This window comes from Calypte anna, chromosome 15 (assembly GCF_003957555.1).
Source record: "Calypte anna isolate BGI_N300 chromosome 15, bCalAnn1_v1.p, whole genome shotgun sequence".
NCBI classification, from domain to species: Eukaryota; Metazoa; Chordata; class Aves; order Apodiformes; family Trochilidae; genus Calypte; species Calypte anna.
The window spans coordinates 11,844,067-11,863,057 of record NC_044261.1 but is presented as its reverse complement, the minus strand read 5'-3'; the positions used below and the strand labels follow the sequence as shown (position 1 = coordinate 11,863,057).

General features: G+C 54.8%; 2 protein-coding genes across 2 annotated transcripts in view; both read left to right on the top strand.

Annotated features, from left to right (window-relative positions):
* The first annotated feature begins 1,753 nt into the window (after positions 1-1,753).
* Positions 1,754-6,248, top strand: LOC115599231. Its single transcript, XM_030460710.1, has 11 exons — positions 1,754-1,952; positions 2,480-2,629; positions 2,940-3,094; positions 3,176-3,317; positions 3,437-3,676; positions 3,792-3,968; positions 4,264-4,422; positions 4,603-4,704; positions 5,110-5,212; positions 5,780-5,830; positions 6,061-6,248. The coding sequence occupies exons 1-11, from the start codon at positions 1,791-1,793 to the stop codon at positions 6,186-6,188; spliced, it is 1,569 nt and encodes a 522-aa protein (XP_030316570.1). The 5' UTR covers positions 1,754-1,790; the 3' UTR covers positions 6,189-6,248.
* Positions 6,249-10,299: 4,051 nt separating this feature from the next.
* Positions 10,300-18,991, top strand: part of NF2 (neurofibromin 2) — a 48,635-nt gene continuing 39,943 nt past the window's right edge. The window contains 1 exon segment of the mRNA XM_030460441.1: positions 10,300-10,481. Coding sequence (XP_030316301.1) covers positions 10,368-10,481 — 114 coding nt within the window. The 5' untranslated portion in view covers positions 10,300-10,367.

Genomic DNA, 18,991 nt, shown 5'->3' with positions numbered 1-18,991 from the left:
AGGGCCTGGAGGCACTGCTCCCAGCACCAGCGTCCAACTGGACCCTCTCTCTTTACAGCGCAGTGGGGACAGTGCTGGAGGGCAAAGAGAAAAGCCTCCTCAAGGCCTGCTTCTCCAGTGTCTTCTGGCTTCCTCCAGAAGAGAAAATCAGGGACCTGAGCCCTTGTCTCTACTTCAGGGTAGGTGCTGGCTTAGTTGCAGCAGCTCCCAGTCCCTCAGATCTGCTCCCTGGCCACCCTGTGCTGGGATTTGACCAGAGATGCAAGGCAGGGCAGGGTCTGGGCTTGACTTTCCCACCCTCATTCCCTCCTGTGTGCCCTTCCCGTGGGCCTGGCCACAGCCAGTGCCACAGGCTGCTCTGCATGCAGCAGATTGTCTGTCCCTGGCTCTCTCCCTGGGCTCTGGGAGTTCAGCTCAGTCTCCTGGGGGTGGCAGAGACAGCAGGAAGGAAGGAGACACCAGACCACAGCTCTTTGTCCTCCTTGCAGACCCTGAAAGGCATAGACACCCTGCTGGAGGCATTGGTGCGGAATTGTCCTGCCTCTAGAGTCAGCCAGCTGCTGCAGAATATATTCCAGGTCTGGCACGTGCACAGGGTGGAGGGAAGGGATGGATTGTCCTCTCTGGAGTGGATGGAGGGATGGATGGAGGGATGGTCCTCACACCAGTGCCAACCAGAGAGAGCAGACTGCAGGCGGGTGCCCAACGGCCTGGGGTAACCAGGGGCTGCTTGCCAGGCTTTTCTGGCACACGAGAGGGTGGCATCTGCCTCCTGCCTGGCCACAAGCCTGTGGGGTATCCCAGGGGCAGGAACCCCACTCCAGCCTTTGCTGGAGAGCAGAGGGAGCCTTGATGGACTGAGCGAGTCCAGCCCAGGAGTGGAGCGGTGCTGTCTCTGCTGGAGGGGGTGTCTGCTCCCAGGGCACACCAGCGGCTTCTCTCTCCCCAGCTCCTGATCAGCTTCTCCAACTGTGAGAGACCCGAGGTGCGTAAGAGGGTGGTGGGAAGAATCAGGTACCTGAGCTGTCTCCTGACCAACTCTTCCTGGACATATGTAAGGACCCGGCACCCTCCAGCCAGGCCATCTCCCCCTCCCAGCACACCGCTGCAGCTCTCCCCAGCTCTCTGCTCTGGGAGACCCTTTTGCTCTTCTGCCTCCCTCCCCCAGGCTGCTCGAAATAAGAAGAGCAGGGACTTCTGGATCCCAAACCTTGGGCAGCTGCTGGGACAACTCGTCCTCCTCCTGTCTTTCAAGGGAGAAAGCGATGACACCAGCGCCGTGGCTTTGGATGCTCTTTGTTCCTTCTTCATACAAAAGCACCAAAAATGTAAGAGAAGCCGTGGTGGGCCGCGTCCCTCTGCACACCAGCATCACCCCAGGGGTCTGCTTGTCTTCCTGGGTGTTGCCACAGAGCATTCCTGGGCCTGCTGGGGCCACCACCATGTCCTCAGCAGTGCCTCTCCTCTGCTCCTCAGCCCCACGCTCTCTCCCAGGCTGCTGATGGTCCCGTGGAGCTGAGTTGCTCCTTCAAAGAGGAGGCAGCCCCACTCCTCCTCTTTCTCCCCTCCCTTGAAGAGCTTCTACCCCTGCCCTGGGGCGTCTCCAGCCATAGTTTAATTGTGGGGCTGCCTCAGGGCTGGAGGCCTTGGGCTTTCCCAGCCCAGGAGCATTCCCATGCAGACACTGCAGGCAGCTCCACCTTGACTTGCACTGCTCTCTAGTCCCTCCTCCTATCATGGCCGTGGGTCATCACCTCCCTCCTCCTCAGCCATTCCAAGCTCTTGTCAGGATGTGCTCAGCTTTCCTGCAAAGCTGCTGGATCTCACCCACTCCTGTGTCTCTGCCCTGCTCAGTGACAACAGTGCCCAGGAGCCGCAGGAAGCTCTGGAAGAACTGGGAAGCCCTGACTGCTTCCCTGTCCTGCTCGGAGACTGCCAGGAATGTTACCGAGGTAATGACCTTTCCCCTTGCTGGCACTCTTGTCCAGGACATCAGCAGAGGAAGTGTGTCAGCAGTGGCACCAGAAACAGGGCAGCTGGCGTGGCCTCTCTGTCCCCAGGCAGAGATGATGCTAGGGCTGCCCTTCAGCATCCCAGCAGCAGCAGCTCCAGCCCTCCTGGCCACCAGCAAGCCCTGGGTGTCTGTAGGGCCAGCAGCACCCTGTGCCCATCGCCCCAAACCTCCTTGCTCACCCTAGGGGTCCTCTTTCTTCATCCTCCTACGGGCAGGGGCTGCAGCTTTCCCATGGGCACTGCTGCCACCATCCCTGCTGGGCACCTCCCACCTAAGCCACCCCGTCAGGGCACTCTGGGTGACATGTATGTGCTCTCTTTTTCCTCCCAAAGATATTAGCAAAGCATCTCCAGCCCTCAGAAAGAGCAGATTTCATCCTCAAAATCATGCTGGTACAGCCCAGCTAAGCCACCCCACCAGGGCACTCCTAGTGACGTGTCTTTGCTCTCTCCCTTTCTCCCAAAGATGTTTGCAAAATATCTCCAGCTCTCCGAAAGAACAGATTTCCTCCTCAGAATCATCGAGGGCATGCAAGATTTCAGCATCTACAACAAGCAGCTGGTTGGAAGCGTGGTAGCCGGGATCAGAGAAGAGTCTTCCCACTGGCTGGTGGATGTGAGTGGCCTGTGCCTGGGTTGCCCTTCAGCCCTGTAAGCCCTTGTTCCTCCCTCCATCCCTCCCAGACCTGGGTGGCTTGGGCACCAGAAGGCAGCAGAGTGGGATGGGAAGGGCAACTGAGGGAATGGCTGCACTCCACTGGCAGCACCATCCATCCATCCATCCATGTGTCCATCCATGTGTCCATCCATCCATCCATCTATCAATCCATCTACCCACCCATCCATCCATCCACCCATCCATCAGTCCCTCCCTCCCTCCCTCCCTCCCTCCATCCCTCCATCCTCACCCGTGTCCCCCCCTCCAGATGCCAAAGATCATGAGCTCCCTCTACAAGACCCTGCACTTCATGAGCTGGGACTCAGCCTGGCAGTGGGTGCGCCCACTGCTTCTCGGGATGCTTGAGCAGTGCCCTGAGGAGGCAGTCAGGCTGCTGCTGGACACTGCTCCACCAGGAGACAGGTACTGGCCCCAAAAGTGCCCAAAAGGTCTCGCTTCTCTTTATCTGAGGCAGCCCTGCTAACAGAGTGCTTTGGCTTGCAGCTCTGGCCTGGAAATGTGGGAGATGATGTTATCCACGCCCCTGGCTGTGGATCTGGTTTTGGTGCAGCTGTTCAAGCAGCTCCAGCAGAGGAAGCAGAAGATGCTCTTCTGCACTCTCATGGAGGACACTTCTTGCTTGGCTGTGAGTTCCCAGAAAGAGCCCCTGTGCCCTCGTCCTCAGCTGCTGGGGGGAAGCAGGAGCTGCCCGGTGTGGGGAGCTCCATCAGCTCTGCCCATCCCTCACTGCTGGGTTTCTTTCAGCTTCTGGCCAGCATTTACTTGCCAGGGGAGCACTTTGCCAGAACCTATGAGTTCTGGAGGTTTCTGAGGCATCAGAGCCAGGACATGCTCTCCGTGGCGCTCAGCGGCATTGCTACGCTGTCCGGGATTCCTGAGATGGTGAGCAGGGCATTCCGGAGGGCAGGCAGGGGAGGGAATGGCTGCACTCCAGTGGCAGCACCATCCATCCACCCATCCATCCATGTGTACACACATCCATATGTACATCCATCCATCCCTCCATGCCAGGGTGGAGCCTGGTGGCTTGCCTGGGGAGCTTTCCAGAAGGCACTTGTGATCTTCTCCCCAAATGGAAACTGCTTTTTCCCTCACCCAGGTGAGGAAAATGAAGGTGCTGCTGCCAGACTTGCTGGAGGTCCTGGAGCAGGGCAATGAGCATGTTCAGTTGAAGGCCCTGAGAGTCTGCAGGAATGTGCTGAGGGAACTGAGGAGGGAGGAGGTCATCCCCATGGCTGTGGAACTGCTGGACAAGCTCCTGCCCCTCTTTGACAATGTAAGGCTGGGCTGGGAGCCTGAGCCCTTGAGAAGCCCATCCCTGGGAGCAGCACTTGGAGCAGGGGCTGCTCCTCTCCTTTCTCCTCTGGGCTCTTGTGGGAGCAATGGAGGGGTGGATGGATGGATGGGTGGATGGATGGAGGGATGGATGGATTGATGGCTTCTGAGTTCTGCAGCCCAGCTCAGCTTCTCCCTGAGAACTGCTCTCTGAACCCTGTGGGCTCTGCCACCTGGGAACGGGCTCCCCATAGGCAGAGCTGCTCTTGCTCAAGTCCTGCTCTTCCTCTCCCTAGGAGCTGTTTAGCGAGCTGAGGGAGATCTCCATCAGCCTCTTCACTGAGCTGCTGAAAAAGGTGGCGGGGAAGTGCAAGAGGCAGATGAAGAAGCGAGTGCGACGGGGGCTGCTCCCACTCTTTTTTCACATGAGTGACGACACCCGGAGTGTGGCCGAGGTACAGGATCCAAAGCAGAGCTGCAGGAAGAGCCCCGCAGCTCTTTGGGCCAGGGCACCATGTCCCTATGGGTTCCTAGGGGTGGGATCAGGGCAGGAATAAAGGCAGACAAGAAGGAGGGGGTGCCAGGCCTCCTTCCCCAGGCCGTGCTGCCATCTCCCAACTTGTGCTGTTGTGCAGGCCTCCAGCCAAGCCCTCCTTGCTGCCGCAGAGCTCCTCAAATGGCAACAGCTCCAAGACCTGGTGAAAACAGAGCAGACGTGGAGGATTGGAGAGTGCTTGGTGAGGACAACCCCCAAGCCTCAGGCTGGAGGAGGCAGAAGTCTGGACTGGGGGCTCTGACACTCTGCCTCCCCTGCAGCCCTGCTGCAGCCCCGAGCCCACAGCCAGGAGCAGCATCCTTGTTCCCTGTCCTCAAGAAGAGAGCCCTCAGGGGCTCCTCTCCAGGATGGATGGGAGGGGTGGAGGGATGGAGGGATGGAGATGGAGGGGTTGAGGGATGGATGGATGGATGGATGGATGGATGGATGGAGGGATGGAGCCCCCTCTCCCCTCCCTGCACCCCGCGGGGGACTCGGCATCCCCGGGGCTCCCTCTCCACCTCAGTCCCACAGGCTCCTGGCTGGGAGAGGGGAATGGGCTGGGAAGAGGAACTGGGACATGCCCATAGCCTCCCCCTCTCTCCAGCTGCTGCAGGACAGGACCAGGGCTGACGACTACTTGGATCAGAGCCAGGGGTACCTGGATAACGCTCAGGACACCCTGAGGATGGAGGCCATCAGGTTCATCGGTGAGCCACAGCCCTTGCGGACCCTCTGCTGGCAGCCTGGCCCCAGTCCCCACTGCTGCCCTGGCCCCAGGGAGGGGCAGGAGGTTTGCGGGAGGACAGTGGGTAACAGGCAGATCAATAGAATCCAAATATTGCCCTTTATTGAGAGCAGCAGTCACCCTTTTATACACAGGCAGGCTGATAACATCATACGAGCATTTTTCTGATGGGTACAACACATTTTTCACACGCCACAGGTCACTATCTAATGGGTTAAATACAACTCGTCATGTGTTGTCTATGAGATGCTTCCCCATCCTGTTATTCTTCTTTTCTGCTGCTAACTCCCTTATCTTTTGCCCATAGCTGATCTTTCAGTAACTTTGCAGCTGGGCCTCCAGGCCCTTCCTTAGCTCACTCTGCTTAGAGCTGAATAGTCAGGATTGCTCACATGTCCCTTTTCTTCCAAAAAGTCTCCCAACAGGGGTTGTGCAGCTGAGGCGGCCGGGCTGGGGGCAATGTTGGGGTGGGGGGAGCAGCACACTGAAGATGCTCTCTCTCTTTCTCTCTTTCTTTCTTTTTTCCCAGGGCTTGCTGCACGGGGCCAAAGCCAGCAGAAGCTGTCAGAGATGATGAGCAGTGAGCAGGGGACAGAGCCTGGGCAGGGGACAGAGCCTGGGCAGGGGGCTGCCACGAGAAATGCTCCAGGGGCAGGAGAAGATGGCAGGGGCACACTGGGCATTGCTCTGCAGCAGCTCCGTTCTCCTGGAGGGGAAAGGGGCTGTCAGGGGCTGGAGGAGGAGATGGCTCTGCAGACACTGCGGGGGGTCATTTGGGCTCTCTTATTTTTTGGTTTTTTTTGGTCACAGCACTTTATCCCCTGGAGCACGACTGCACACCATCCATCAGGTGCCTGGCAACTCAGACCATTTCCATCCTGAGCACTCTAAGGGTGAAGGCAGAACGGAGAAGAACCAAGAGACCTTGGTGCTGCTGAGCCCAGCTGAGCTGCAGCTCTTCCCTGGGAACAATCCTGTGCTGCCTCCAGCTCCTGGCTGCTGCTGCTGACCCCAGGAATCCATCCTTGACCTTCCCAGCGCTGCTCTGCAGCCTTGGTCAGGATGTGAGATTTAGTGGGGGAAAAGAGGGAGCATCAAGTTGAATCAATTTTCCTCTATATTTGTATATATTGTATATAGTTAGTCATTTTTTCCTTTTTATCATTCCTGTTTCATTAAAGTTGTGTAGTTTAGTTTCCAAACCATAAGTCTCTCTCCTTTATTCTCTTTCCTTTCTTGATGAGGGAGGGGGGGGGGGATTAATAGAGATCACCACTCATTAATTGCCAAATTAAACATCCAAACGTGAAAAGATTCTGGAGAGGTAAAGGGAAAAGGGATTCACTAGGGTTCAGGTCTTACCCAAAGGTGTCCCAATGAGGGGCAAGAGAGGCTCAGCCCATCAAATGGTCCCCGAGGTCAGGGATGTCCCTGCAAAGTTCTTTTGCTTTGTGTTTCAAGGTGTAGAGCAGAGAAAATTCAGTGCGCAGGCTCCGTGAGGGTTGGTCGCTGTAGAGAAACAAGATAAATCAGGTGCCTCGAATTGCCAGTGAGTGGGTGTGAGTCCACCTGTGCCTGATTAGCACAGGCCCCTATTGGGCATGAGCAAGGCCGGGGGGCCAATAAAGGTGGACACACACCCACAGAGCAGACCCAAGCTCACTCTGGTGCGAGGCATGGAGAGGCCAGCAGCTCATCGAGCCACTGGAGCAAGAAAGGCTCTACCCACTACACTTCTACCCTGGAAGCGCTGTGTGGTGGCTGGAGTCCTGGGAGAGACCAGCGACTCATCGAGCATCAGGAGCAATAATGGCTCCTCCCGCTACATCTGGTGGAGAACGCGGGCAACATAAAGAAGCAACTTGTGAAGAGCTGGCAACAAGAACATTCTCCCTGTATCAACAGGCTCTCTGGACAAGAAGCCCCAGGAGCAGGCAAGAAGGGGTAAACCCCGAGGCCTCAGGAACAGCCCTAAGACATTGTCCAGGAATGGGCTAAACCCCGAGGCCTCAGGATCAGCCCTAGACAAGAACATTCTCCCTGATGATCAGCAAGCTCTTTGGATTGGGAACCCCTGAACAGAGGGAAGCCAAAATAAGGATTCTGTCTTTAAGCCAGGAGGGGGGAATTCTAGGGTATGGAATCCCACGGAGGAACCAGAAACCCATATGGAATCCCAGGGTATGAAACCCATGAACCCCTGAGCAGGGATGGAATCCCACGGAGGAACCAGAAAATCTCTTTGGAGGCCCCTGAGCAGAGGGAAACCAAGAGAAGAGCAGAAACAGGAGGGAGAAGAATAAAAGGTAGAGACTTTGTGGGCTGACATTCAGTTGCCTATGTTTGTTAAAATGTCTGTAAACTAGGGCAAACCGGGAAAATCCCATATGTCTGTAAAAGCTATGTCTGTGTATAAAAGCTATGTCTGTGTATTTTTGTAAAAATCCTGTACTCGGGGCCCCCTCAATGCTCTTAGCTGAGTGTCCTGCGGGGCCCGAAAAATCCTGTATGTTTGTTAAAATGTCTGTAAACTAGGCAAACCGGGAAAGCTTTAAGAAAAAAGAAAAAAAAAAAAAAAAAAAAAGGGGGAAATGTAGAGAAACAAGATAAATCAGGTGCCTTGAATTGCCAGTGAGTGGGTGTGAGTCCACCTGTGCCTGATTAGCACAGGCCCCTATTGGGCATGAGCAAGGCCGGGGGGCCAATAAAGGTGGGACACACACCCACAGAGCAGACCCAAGCTCACTCTGGTGCGAGGCATGGAGAGGCCAGCAGCTCATCGAGCCACTGGAGCAAGAAAGGCTCTACCCACTACACTTCTACCCCGGAAGCGCTGTGTGGTGGCTGGAGTCCTGGGAGAGACCAGCGACTCATCGAGCATCAGGAGCAATAATGGCTCCTCCCGTTACAGGTCGCACCTTGGAGCTCTGGAGGGATGGAGGTGTGTTTTTATATGGAAATGAGATGATAATGAGCAAAATGATAATGAGATGATAATGAGCCAAAGTTTTCAGTGGTCACTCTTTGCATTTGTTTGCCAGTCCTGACCATTTGGACTTTTGGGACCCCATTCAGCAATAGGGGCAAATGGCTGCTTCGGGCTGGTAGATTCCAGGTTGGTGGTGAAACGGAAACCTGTAGTCTGACTGTTGGTGGTGCTGTGGGTAGGGTTCCATGTGAGGGTTAGGGCCAGCCCAAGTTTTCAGTGGTCACTCTGCATTTGTTTGCCAGTCCCGTTTCTAGGAGTTGTGGGAGCCCTATTGAGCAACAGTGGGAGAGTGGCCGCTTCGGGCTGGTAGATTCAAGGTTGGCGGTGAAACGCAGCCCCGTAGCCCGTGGACCAACTCGAAGGCAGGAGGGCTCTGCAGAGGGACCTGGACAGACTGGAGAGCTGGGCCGATTCCAACGGGATGAGGTTCAACAAGGCCAAGTGCCGGGTCCTGCACTTTGGCCACAACAACCCCATGCAGCGCTACAGGCTGGGGACAGAGTGGTTGGAGAGCAGCCAGGCAGAAAGGGACCTGGGAGTCTGGATTGACAAGAAACTGAACATGAGCCAGCAGTGTGCCCAGGTGGCCAAGAAGGCCAATGGCATCCTGGCCTGTATCAGAAACAGCGTCACCAGCAGGTCCAGGGAAGGGATTCTGCCCCTGTGCTCAGCGCTGGTGAGGCCACACCTCGAGTCCTGTGTCCAGTTCTGGGCCCCTCAGTTTAAGAAGGATGTAGAGGTCCTGAACAGGTCCAAAGGAGGGCAACCAGGCTGGTGAAGGGACTCGAGCACAGGCCCTATGAGGAGAGGCTGAGAGAGCTGGGGGTGTTCAGCCTGAAGAAGAGGAGGCTCAGGGGAGACCTCATTGCTCTCTACAACTCCCTGAAAGGAGGCTGTAGCGAGGTGGGAACTGGACTCTTTTCACAGACGACCTTCAACAAGACAAGAGGACACAGTCTTAAGTTGTGCCAGGGGAGGTTTAGGTTAGATATTAGAAAGAATTTCTTCACGGAGAGGGTGATCAGGCTATGGAATGGACTGCCCGGTGAGGTGGTAGATTCTCCGTCCCTGGAGACATTTAAAAAGAGACTGGATGTGGCACTCAGTGCCATGGTCTAGCAACTGCTCCGGTGGGTCAAGGGTTGGACTAGATGATCTCTGAGGTCCCTTCCAACCCGGCTCATTCTATGATTCTATGATTCTATGATTCTATGATTCTATGATTCTATCATTCTATGACTGCGGGCGGAGCTGTGGTACGGGCTCTCTCTCCACCTAAGCCACGCCCCCTCGTAGTTAACCACCTACGTCATCACACAAGTGCGCCCCCTCGTGGACCTCGCGGTTGACAGAGCGGGATCTCATTGGATGCGGGAAGGGAGGGCGGGGTCTCATGGAGCTAACAGCCAATCAAAAAGACCCGCCGTGTGATTGGCAGCAGAGCCGCACTTCATTGCTCGGGGGTTCCTCTGCGCCGCTCGTCTGCAATCCGGTGTAGCTGAGGGGAGTGGCGGCGGGGCTGCTCGCTTCCCGGACTACTCTCCTCTCGCTGCGGTTCTGCTCCGTCCCGTTATCACAGTGCTACTCCTTGCGTCCCGGTACCGCTCCAGTTCCCTTATCCTGATACTAGTCCTAGTCCCGTTGTAGCAGCGCCACTCCTGTTCTGTTATCCTGATCCTGGTGTCTGTCCCTCCCGGGCGCTCTTCCCAATCTCTGCTCCGAACCGAACCGGGCAGCCTGAGCTGGTTCACCCTTGTTCTCCGGACATGGTTCCGTCGCTGCCGGGTCCTAGTGCCCCACTAGACCGCTTCTGCCCATGCGCACAGCGAGCACCGCCCCGCCGGCCGCCAGAGGGCGCCGCTTCCCCTGTCACTTCCTTCTACTAAGGCAACCTCGCCCCGCCCCCTGGCTTTTGAACGGCGTCTCCTTTATCTAATCATATCATTCTTTATCCATTATGAGCCTTTCCATTGGCTCAGGCGGCCCGCTGGAGGCGGGACTAATCTGTGTCGGAGCCAATGGGGTTTCGGGGGAGGGGGTGTGGGGCGCTGCGCGGGGCTGCAGGTAGGCAGTGGCGGGGCTGCCCGCCGCCATGGCGCTGTTCCCACGCTGAGCCGCGCGTCCCGCCATGGCCGGAGCCATAGCCTCCCGCATGAGCTTCAGCTCCCTGAAGAGGAAGCAGCCCAAGACCTTCACCGTCCGCATCGCCACTATGGACGCCGAGATGGAGTTCAGCTGCGAGGTGACGCCCGGGGCCGGGCTGGGACTCCCGGGGAAGGGTAGCGGCTGAGGTGGGCCGGGCCCCGCTGAGGGGAGTCCCGCGGCCCCGACGCCTTTCCCCACCCCTCCGGGCCTTCCCCGGGGCTGGCAGCGTCCATAAGCCCGGCTGGGGAGCCGGGGAAGGGGTCCCGGTGCCGTGGTGGGTGGGGCTGGGGCCTGTACCCCCCCCTGCCCCTGGGAGGGACCGCGACCTCGGGGCTGCCCGGAGGGATCGGGGGGGTGGGCCCTTCGGCTGAGCCCTGGCTGGGCTTCTGCTGTGCCCAGGGCCTGACTCCGGGCTGGTTTCGGTGTAATTCAGAGTTGGTTTACCGTCAGAGGTCCAGCTGCGTGCGGACCGATCCCCGGTGTCAGCCTGGGTCCGGTCCAAAGCGCTCAGCAAACCCACGTGGATGGAGTTCAGGAGGTCCCGAGGGTCGTTCCTGGGGGCTGTGCTTCCCACTGCTCTGCTTTTTCTTGGACAGTTTCTTTTTTTCTTTCTTTTGGGTCCTTGGTTATTGTCAAACCTTCTCCCCCCGCCCGGCAGGTGCTGTCCCGAGGAGTTATTGTCTGGGTTATTGTCCCTGCGCTTTCAGCGCAGCCAAAGGGATTGGACACATGGACATAGACATCCACCTCTGCCCATTCAGATTTCTTTATTCCATAGCTTATAATTCATTAGTCTGATCTGAATCTTGATGGAATCCTGGAAGTGAGGGGCTTTTGTCATTGTAAATTTTCCTGCTCTTGAGCAATCTGTTGTCACCTCTGAAGAACTTTCTGCCTTGCCCAGGGATTAAAGATTTCCTTCAGGCAGGAGTCCCTTGAGCTTCCACCATGTGTGCACTGGCTTGGTGGGCTTCTTAAGGTGGGAAGGAGGAGTGGTGGCCCAAGGAGGGTGAAACTTCCTGCATAAACACACTCTGGGGGATGGGTGAATCATGAAATCCCAGAATGTCAGCATGGAAGGGACCTCAAGGAGCAACTGCTCCAACCCTTCTGATGTTATTGAGATGTCCCAGCACCCACTGAGATGAGACTTCAAACTTTCCAAGGTGGGGAATCCACCCCTTCCCTGGGAGACCATTCCAATGTCTGACTGTCCTCAGGGGGAAAAAATTGTCCTTGTGTTTAATGGGAATCTCCCCAGGAGCCACTTGTGCCCATCCCCTTGTCTTGTCCAAGAGAGTCCTTATAAATCAGGAGTCTCCATCTTCTCTGTAGCCCCCTTTAAGCACTGGGACATGGTAATAAGGTCTCCCCTGAGCCTTCCCAAGGCTGAACATTCCCACTTTTCTCAGTCTCTCAGGTGCTCCAGTCCTCTGGTCATCCTCATGGCTCATCCCTGGACCCTCTCCAGCCCATCCACATCCTTTAAGGAGAGCAGGGCCCAAAACTGGGTGCAGTTCTCCAGGTGTGGTCTGACAAGTGCTGAGTGGAGTGCTGACTTCTTTGTCTCTGAAGGTTGAAGGAGGCACAGGGGCAATCACCCTCCTGTGCTCTTTGGGTGATTCTTGAGTTGTGTTTTTGTGGCCTGGGTGCTGCTGCCTTGCCTTTGGACACCAGGATCCTCCAGGCTGGAGAAGAGATCTGAACCCCAGGATTATCCAAGGTTGGCAAAGAGCTCTCTGAGCTCAAATCCAATCATCAAACCAACCCCACTGTGCCCCCTCAGGTGCCACATCTGTGTGGTTTTGGGGCACCTCCAGGGATAGTGACTCTACCACTGCCCTGGGCAGCCTGCTGGGACAGGAACAGGGAGCTGGTGGCTTGTTGGGAAGTCTCTTGGGTAGCCCATTGCTGAAGGGCACACTGCTCCCTGGCCAGGGAACCACTGCTGGTGCTGTCCCTCCTCTTCTGGCCATGGCCACCTCCTGGCTTCACCAAGAAGATGAGCTGAGGCTTCAGCACCTCTGCTTGTACCCCTGGAGTCTGCTCTCTTCTTTGGGAGGGTTGTCCCACCAGGAACAGCCCAGGAGGTGGAGGAAGGAGCTCAGAGATGTTCTGGTGCCTTAGCCACACCTCAGCATCACCCTCCCTGCACTTCCAGCCTTCTCCTGAGCTTTCCTGGGTTGCTTTCACCCTTTTTTTCCTTTTCCAGAGGCTGGGGACCTGGTGAGGTAGTGATGGGCATTGGTTGTGATGCTGGGAAAGGCATTGGAGCAATCAGCACTTTGCTGCTTGGGATTCAGAGAAGAGCTGTTGGGGTTTAGATTTGGGTTTTTGTTTTTTTTTGGTTTTTTTTTCTTAAAACTTTGTCCCAGAGTTCTCCAGCTGTGTGCTCTGTGTTGTCACTCCCCAGCCCCACGGTGTGGGGCAGAGCTGATGTCCTCACCTCCAGGTGGTGACAGAAGGCTGAGGCCTCAGGGCTGCACTGAAGGTCCCTGGTTGCAACCTGCAGAGCCCCAGCTCCTCTCCCAGCACTCCCTCTTCTCCTCATCTCCCCCAGCACTGTTGTGGCTGAGGGGGACCTCAGTTGGCTGGGTTAATTTTTTCCCTGCTGCCCCCTAGAAATTCCCAGCTCTCTATTTGAAGAGATTAAACCCAATTTGCATCTGTTTACTCTGCTAATGGTGCCTCTAAATTGAGCCTCAACCTACAGCAATTCACAGAAATGGAATTTTAATCTTTCTAACACAGTGATGAAGCTTTAATAATCACAGTTGGGTTTTCCACTTGAAAGGCTTCTAATTTGTTTGGGGAGAACTGGGAGGCACAAAGTGAGTGTCTACCTTTTTGTTTGAGCCTGGCACCTAATTAATTGGTAGCATCTTGAGGAAGGAGAGACATTTACATAGCTTAGTTCCCAGTTCATCCCAGTTCACAGTTCAGTCCCCCAGTTGAACCTTGGCTGCTGCCCCTTCTGAGGAGGTCCTCAGAGAGCCCCTGTGGGTCCCTTGGATTCTGTGCTTGGAGGAATCCTCTTGGAAAGGCTTTGATGGGCAGCACCAGTGATGACACAGTGCTGGAGTCACCACTCAGGAGGTGTTTTAGGTGTTGGTGTGGAGTTCTCCAGGGTGTGATCAGCATCCTGGTGCCAGGAGCCTGTCCTGGGTTCTTCCACCTTGAAGCAGTGGATGTGGTGCAGGTTTTGGTGGTGCCTCTCCAGGGGAGGGTTTCTGGCAGAACCTCTTCAAACCTCCTGGGATTTTCCAGTCTGTGTCTTCCACAAAAAATGCTGACAAAGATGATCCAGGGGTTGGAACACCTCTGCTCTGAGGAGAGGCTGAGGAGCTGGGATTGTTCAGCCTGGAGAAGACTCCAGGGGGACCTCAGAGCTGCCTTCCAGTACCTGAGGAAACCTACAGGAAGGCTGCAGAGGGAATTTTCATCAGTGTCCAATGATAGAGAGGGAAATGGATTTAAACTGAAGGAGAAGAGATTTAGGCAGGGTCTTAGAAAGAAATTTCTTCAGTAGGAGGGTGGTGAGACCCTGGCACAGGCTGCCCAGAGGAGCTGTGGCTGCCCCCTCCCCGCGGGTGTTCAAGCTCAGGTTGGTTGGGGCTTGGAGCATCCTGGGTTGGATGAGAGGTGTCCCTGCCCATGGCAGGGGAGTTGGAGATGAGCTCTGAGCTCCCTTACAACCTTATTCAGCGCAGCCCTGCAGCAGGATGGCCACAGCTACTCTCAGGCTGGGCTTCCAGGTGCAGTTTTTGACATCCAGGAACCAAATTCAGGCTGGATGGGAGGACCCATGCAGCTCTCTTGTGGTGGTTTTGCCCATCTCTGCCTCCTGCTCCTCCTCTCCACATCCCAGCACCCTTTCTGAAGGGGATGGGGTTTTTTTCTTTAGCCTTTTTCCATCGTGCCTGAAGCCCACAGGGTTGCTTCACCAAGGTGCAGCAGCCCAGCTGCCTCCGTAAGCAGCTCCTGTGTGAAAAATTCTGGAGGAAAAAAAATGAACAGAAAAGCTTTACAACCAACTTAAAAAAGCAAACTCCAAACATGTGATCCATAAACATTCAAGCAGCAAGAAGAGACAAGCTGTGAGTGCTAGTACAGCCTGTTACTGCTTGAAGCTGAAGCTGTTCCTCCTTGTCCAGCCAATAAAGGATATTTTAAGCCCAGTGCCCCACAGGGTGCAGGGCCAGTTGGATGAGGTTGGTTGTAAAGCTTATTCTGTTGGCTTGGAAATAGTTGAGACCCAATTTCAGCAGTGGTGTGGCCAAGCATGAGTTTCTTTGTCAACAGATGTGGGGAGCTGTGCAGCTGAGCTGCAAAAGCTGATCCTCTGGGAGCCCAGCAAGCCAAGATGTTGGCAGTCAAAATCCCAGGGCCAAGCAAGCTTTTGTGGAAGTGGTGTCCCAGGAAATGGGGGTGGGAAATGGAGCTCTGTCCAATGGCTGCACTAAAATAAAAAGCAGAGAGAAGGAAAGCAGGGAGCAGAGCACCCCCAGCTTCCTCCTGCCCTGCCCAGCATCCAGGGGGGGATTTGTAAAGCTCCTGAGATGCTGAGCAGCAGCTGGGAGAAGGGACAGGAGAAAGGGAGAGAGGGAGAGGAGAGGCAGTAACCTCTCTCCATGCTGCTGAGCTTTTGCAAGCCAGCAGGAATTTACCTGGGAAGGATGACTCTGGGCAGTAGTAGCTATTTTAAAAGCTTGAGAACTAATCCCCCCTCAGCTCCCAGATGATCTTTAGCAGAGAGGTGGGTACCAGCTGGCAAGGTGATGTTCTGGTTCCTCAGTATGCCTGCCTGCCCCAATCCAGCCCTGAGCTGTTGCCTTGCTGCTGCTCTCTGTTTCCAGCCAAGACTCAGGAGGGGTGGGCTGTTTCCTCACTTTGTGTCTTGAAGGGGTTTCTGCCACAAAACAAGTCAGAAGTTGTGCCAATTCACAGCAGTGCCAGGTGGGAGGCAATTTTTCAGCCCTGCCTTGCTTGATGCTGTTGGGTTCTGCATTCCCTTAGCCCTGTGCAAGTTGTGATGGGCACAGATCCTCTTCAGCTTTTCCCTGCCTGCACTGTGCATCTGAAACATTCCCTGGGTCCCCAGGGTCCCTTCTGAGCTGGTGACAAAACTCCATGCTACTCAGTGCCCTCCAAAGATCCCTCAGAACCACTGTCAATCCTGCCTCTGCTTAATCCAGAGGAGTTGTGGTGATGCAGAGGGGAGTAAAGGGAGGTGTTTAGGGCAGGAAATCTTTCTCTCTTGGTGGATCTGTTCCAGTTTTTATGCCATTTAATAGTTGGGGTTTTTATGTCTTTTGTACATGCAGTGGCTTTTCAAGTAGGTGCTTTCTGAAATGAAGTTACTTGAACAGGGAAGCAGCCCTGAAAACCATCTCCTTGAAGCTGGGAAGCACCACTTGGGTAGGAAATGAGAAGAAAAGTGGAAGAGAGGCATTTGACAGCACACAGGGGTCAGCTGTACTGCAGCCAGACGTAACCCCACCATTGCCAAGCTGACCCTCCGAAGCAGTACTGGCTTTTTAGAGCCCAGCTTGCCTTTTCCTGGGGGAAGCTGTCTGTTTCCAGTGCTCAAAAGACCAGGTCAGGCTTCTGGAATATTCCTTTCAACAAAACCAGCTCCCACCCACAGAAGGCTCAGCCCTGGGGTTCTCACCCTGCCCAGACCTACCAAATAGAGATTGGAGGGGATCTGGAGTAACCTGCTCTAGTGGGAGGTGTCCCTGCCCATGCAGGGGGGTTGGAAGATCTTTAAGGTCCCTTCCAACCCAAATCAATCTGTACTTGTGTGAGTTCCAGGGCTGTGCTGCTGGCAGTGGCACTGAAACAGCTCCATCTGACCTTACAGCTCTGAGCATCCCTGGCATGGGGTGAGCAGAGGCCCCTCTTGGGTTGAAATCCTTCTCTCAGCCTCTTGGACCTTCTGGTTCTCTTGCATTGAGTCTCTGCTTTATCCTTTAACTTTTCAGACTCTCTAACTCCCCTGTAAAGCCAGGCTGAGGGATTTGGGTTGTTCTGCCTGGAGAAGAAGAGGCTCCAGGGGGACCTTAGAGCAACCTTCCAGTATCTGAAGGGGCTACAAGAAAGCTGGAGGAGGGCTTTGGACACGGAGGTGTGATGAGAGGACAAGGGGAAATTATTTAAAACTTGAATAGGGGGGATTTAGATTAGATATTAGGGAGAAATTGTTTGGTGTGAGGGTGCTGAGCCCCTGGTTGCCCAGGTTGCCCCCAGGAGCTGTGGCTGCCCCATCCCTGGCAGTGTTGAAGGTTGGATGGGGCTTGGAGCAACCTGGGGAGGTGTCCCTGCCCATGGCAGGGGTGGCACTGGGGGAGCTTTAATTTCACACCACTCTTTGGTGTGAAATTGGGGTGAGGCTTTGGGACATCATTGTCCATTCTGCCTCTCCTGCTCAGCTCAGCACTGCAGCCATGCGCTCGGCATGTGCTCTGCTCAGGCTGACCCCACCAAATCTGCTGGGCTGTTCCAGCTGCTTGGTCATGCCTGGGTGCCTTTTTTGGCCTCCTTGGTGGTTCAAGGAAATAGATTTTAATTAAAAGCTTATTATTGAGTTGTCCTGTAGCAGTAGTAAATAAAAATAACTTTTACAGCCCTTGTCTTGCAGCTCAGTAAGTGGCAATTTGGAGGTATTTGACATCAGTTTATTTTTTTTTTTAAATGAAGGGTTAGCACATGTTTCATACTCCGTTTGCTCCAAATGGGCTTTAAATACCAATAAATGGCTCTCTGCACATTCCTGTTATCATCCGAATCCAGAAGGAGAATTTAATGTGGTCTGCAGCCTCCAGATTCTCTCTGTTCCAGTCAGAAAGTGCTGGGGGTGCTTTGTTTGTGCATCTCCTGGTGGGATGCAGGACAGATCCAGCTGACCAATTTGTTGTTGGGAGGGGGGATGTTCTGCTCAGCCCCTGCCCTCTCCCCTCTGCCATCTCCCTCCCTACTCAGTGCAGAGGGGTCACATCCTAAAGGCAAAGCTTTCTTCCAAATGGGAGCAACATCTCAAGGAGGGGGCTGAGCACTGTGGGCCTTTCCTGGGTGGTCTCTAAGACTCTCCCATCGTCACAAGAGGGGCTCTGCACCCTCTGCACATCCCTAGCCTAGAGCTAACACTTAGTAAAACAATCCATTAAGCTGAAAAAACATTTTCTGTATTATTCAAGGTACAGTAAAATATTTTATAGACATTAATCACTTCTTCAAGGTCATGCTTGAACCCAGTGCCCTGCCTCCTTCCATGGGCAGGGTGAGGAGGGGTCGTGGTGAGGCATATGCTCTGGGGAGCAGTGTGCCTAGGCCAAGCTGGTGAGTGCTGTCTCAGTCTCCTGTCACCCATTTGTGTCCTTATTCCCCAGCCTGACCCCAGGGCTGGTTTCTTTTTGTGACAGCAAGGAGGCCAGGTCTCCCCCTGCCATCCCTGGAGGCTGGCCCCCTCCTTGTGATCTGAGGGGAGCTTCTGGTGGGAGGAAACTTCATCTTAAATGGTAAAAAATGTTGTCTTTTTAATTTTTTTGCCCCCCTTTTCTAGGAAGCTGGGGGAAATTCAGTTTGACATCGTGGGAGGAAAAGCATCAGCCTTGTGCCAGGGGGCTTTGGGAATCGTTTTTCTCCCTCCCCCCCTGCTCAGCCCTCTCTGGTCAGGACTGTTGCACCCTCTTGTGCCCTTTTTTTTGGTAGCACTTGGCCTCCCTACTTGTCACCCCCTGGGTGGGGATCTCAGCCTGCCTGCTGGTTTTCACACCTGGTTTCTCAGCTCATTAGCTAAGGAGCACTTGTGAAGCCTGACAGAAAGGTGCTGAGCTGAAATAAATTATCCAGTTGCCTGCTAGTTGGAAATGAGTCTCGGTGCAGGTTAATAAATAATGCAAACCCTGTTAATAGAAACCAAATGCCATGTGTCTGCTGGAGAAAAAGATGATGCCAATAACCCAGACTGGAAACATTCTATTTTACCACTGGCTGCTACTGCTGCGTTTCAGGTGTTTAGTGCTGTTTCCTTCAAATGCTTTGCTGATAAATGGTGAGGCAAGAACATCAGAGCAGCAGAGTTCAGGGGTTGTCCACGGATCCCTTCAGTTTGGGATCTTCCAACAACCCAGAGAGGGATGGGAGGATGAAGGGACTTGAGCATCTCTGCTGTGAAGACTGAGAGCCCTGGGGGTGTTCAGCCTGGAGAAAAGAAGGCTGAGAGGGGATCTCAGGAATGTCCCTCAATATCTGAGGGGTGTAGGGCAAGAGGAAGGGGCCAATCTCTTCCCAGTGGTGCCCAGTAACAGGCCAAGGGATACTGGGCTGAAGGTAGAACACGGGAAATTCCAGCTCAACCTGAGGAGAAACTTCCTGACTGGGAGGGTGAGGGAGCCCTGGCCCAGGCTGCCCAGAGAGGTTGTGGAGTCTCCTTCTCTGGAGCCTTTCCAACCCCCCTGGATGTGTTCCTGGGTGCCCTGCCCTGGGGGATCCTGCTGGAGCAGGAGGTTGGATGGGATGAGCTCCAGAGGTCCCTCCCAACCCCTGACATTCTTGGATTCCCTGATGCCTGCAGCTCTCCCAGGAGGTGACATGGTCACATCCCAT

What these genes read in the sequence shown, in the direction of transcription:
- LOC115599231 (XM_030460710.1), top strand. Translation starts at nt 1,791, where the DNA reads ATGTGCTCAGCTTTCCTGCAAAGCTGCTGGATCTCACCCACTCCTGTG. An exon ending in AGGACACTTCTTGCTTGGCT is followed by an intron (nt 3,318 to 3,436) that starts GTGAGTTCCCAG and finishes GGTTTCTTTCAG; the next exon opens with CTTCTGGCCAGCATTTACTT. An exon ending in TCCTGCCCCTCTTTGACAAT is followed by an intron (nt 3,969 to 4,263) that starts GTAAGGCTGGGC and finishes TCCTCTCCCTAG; the next exon opens with GAGCTGTTTAGCGAGCTGAG.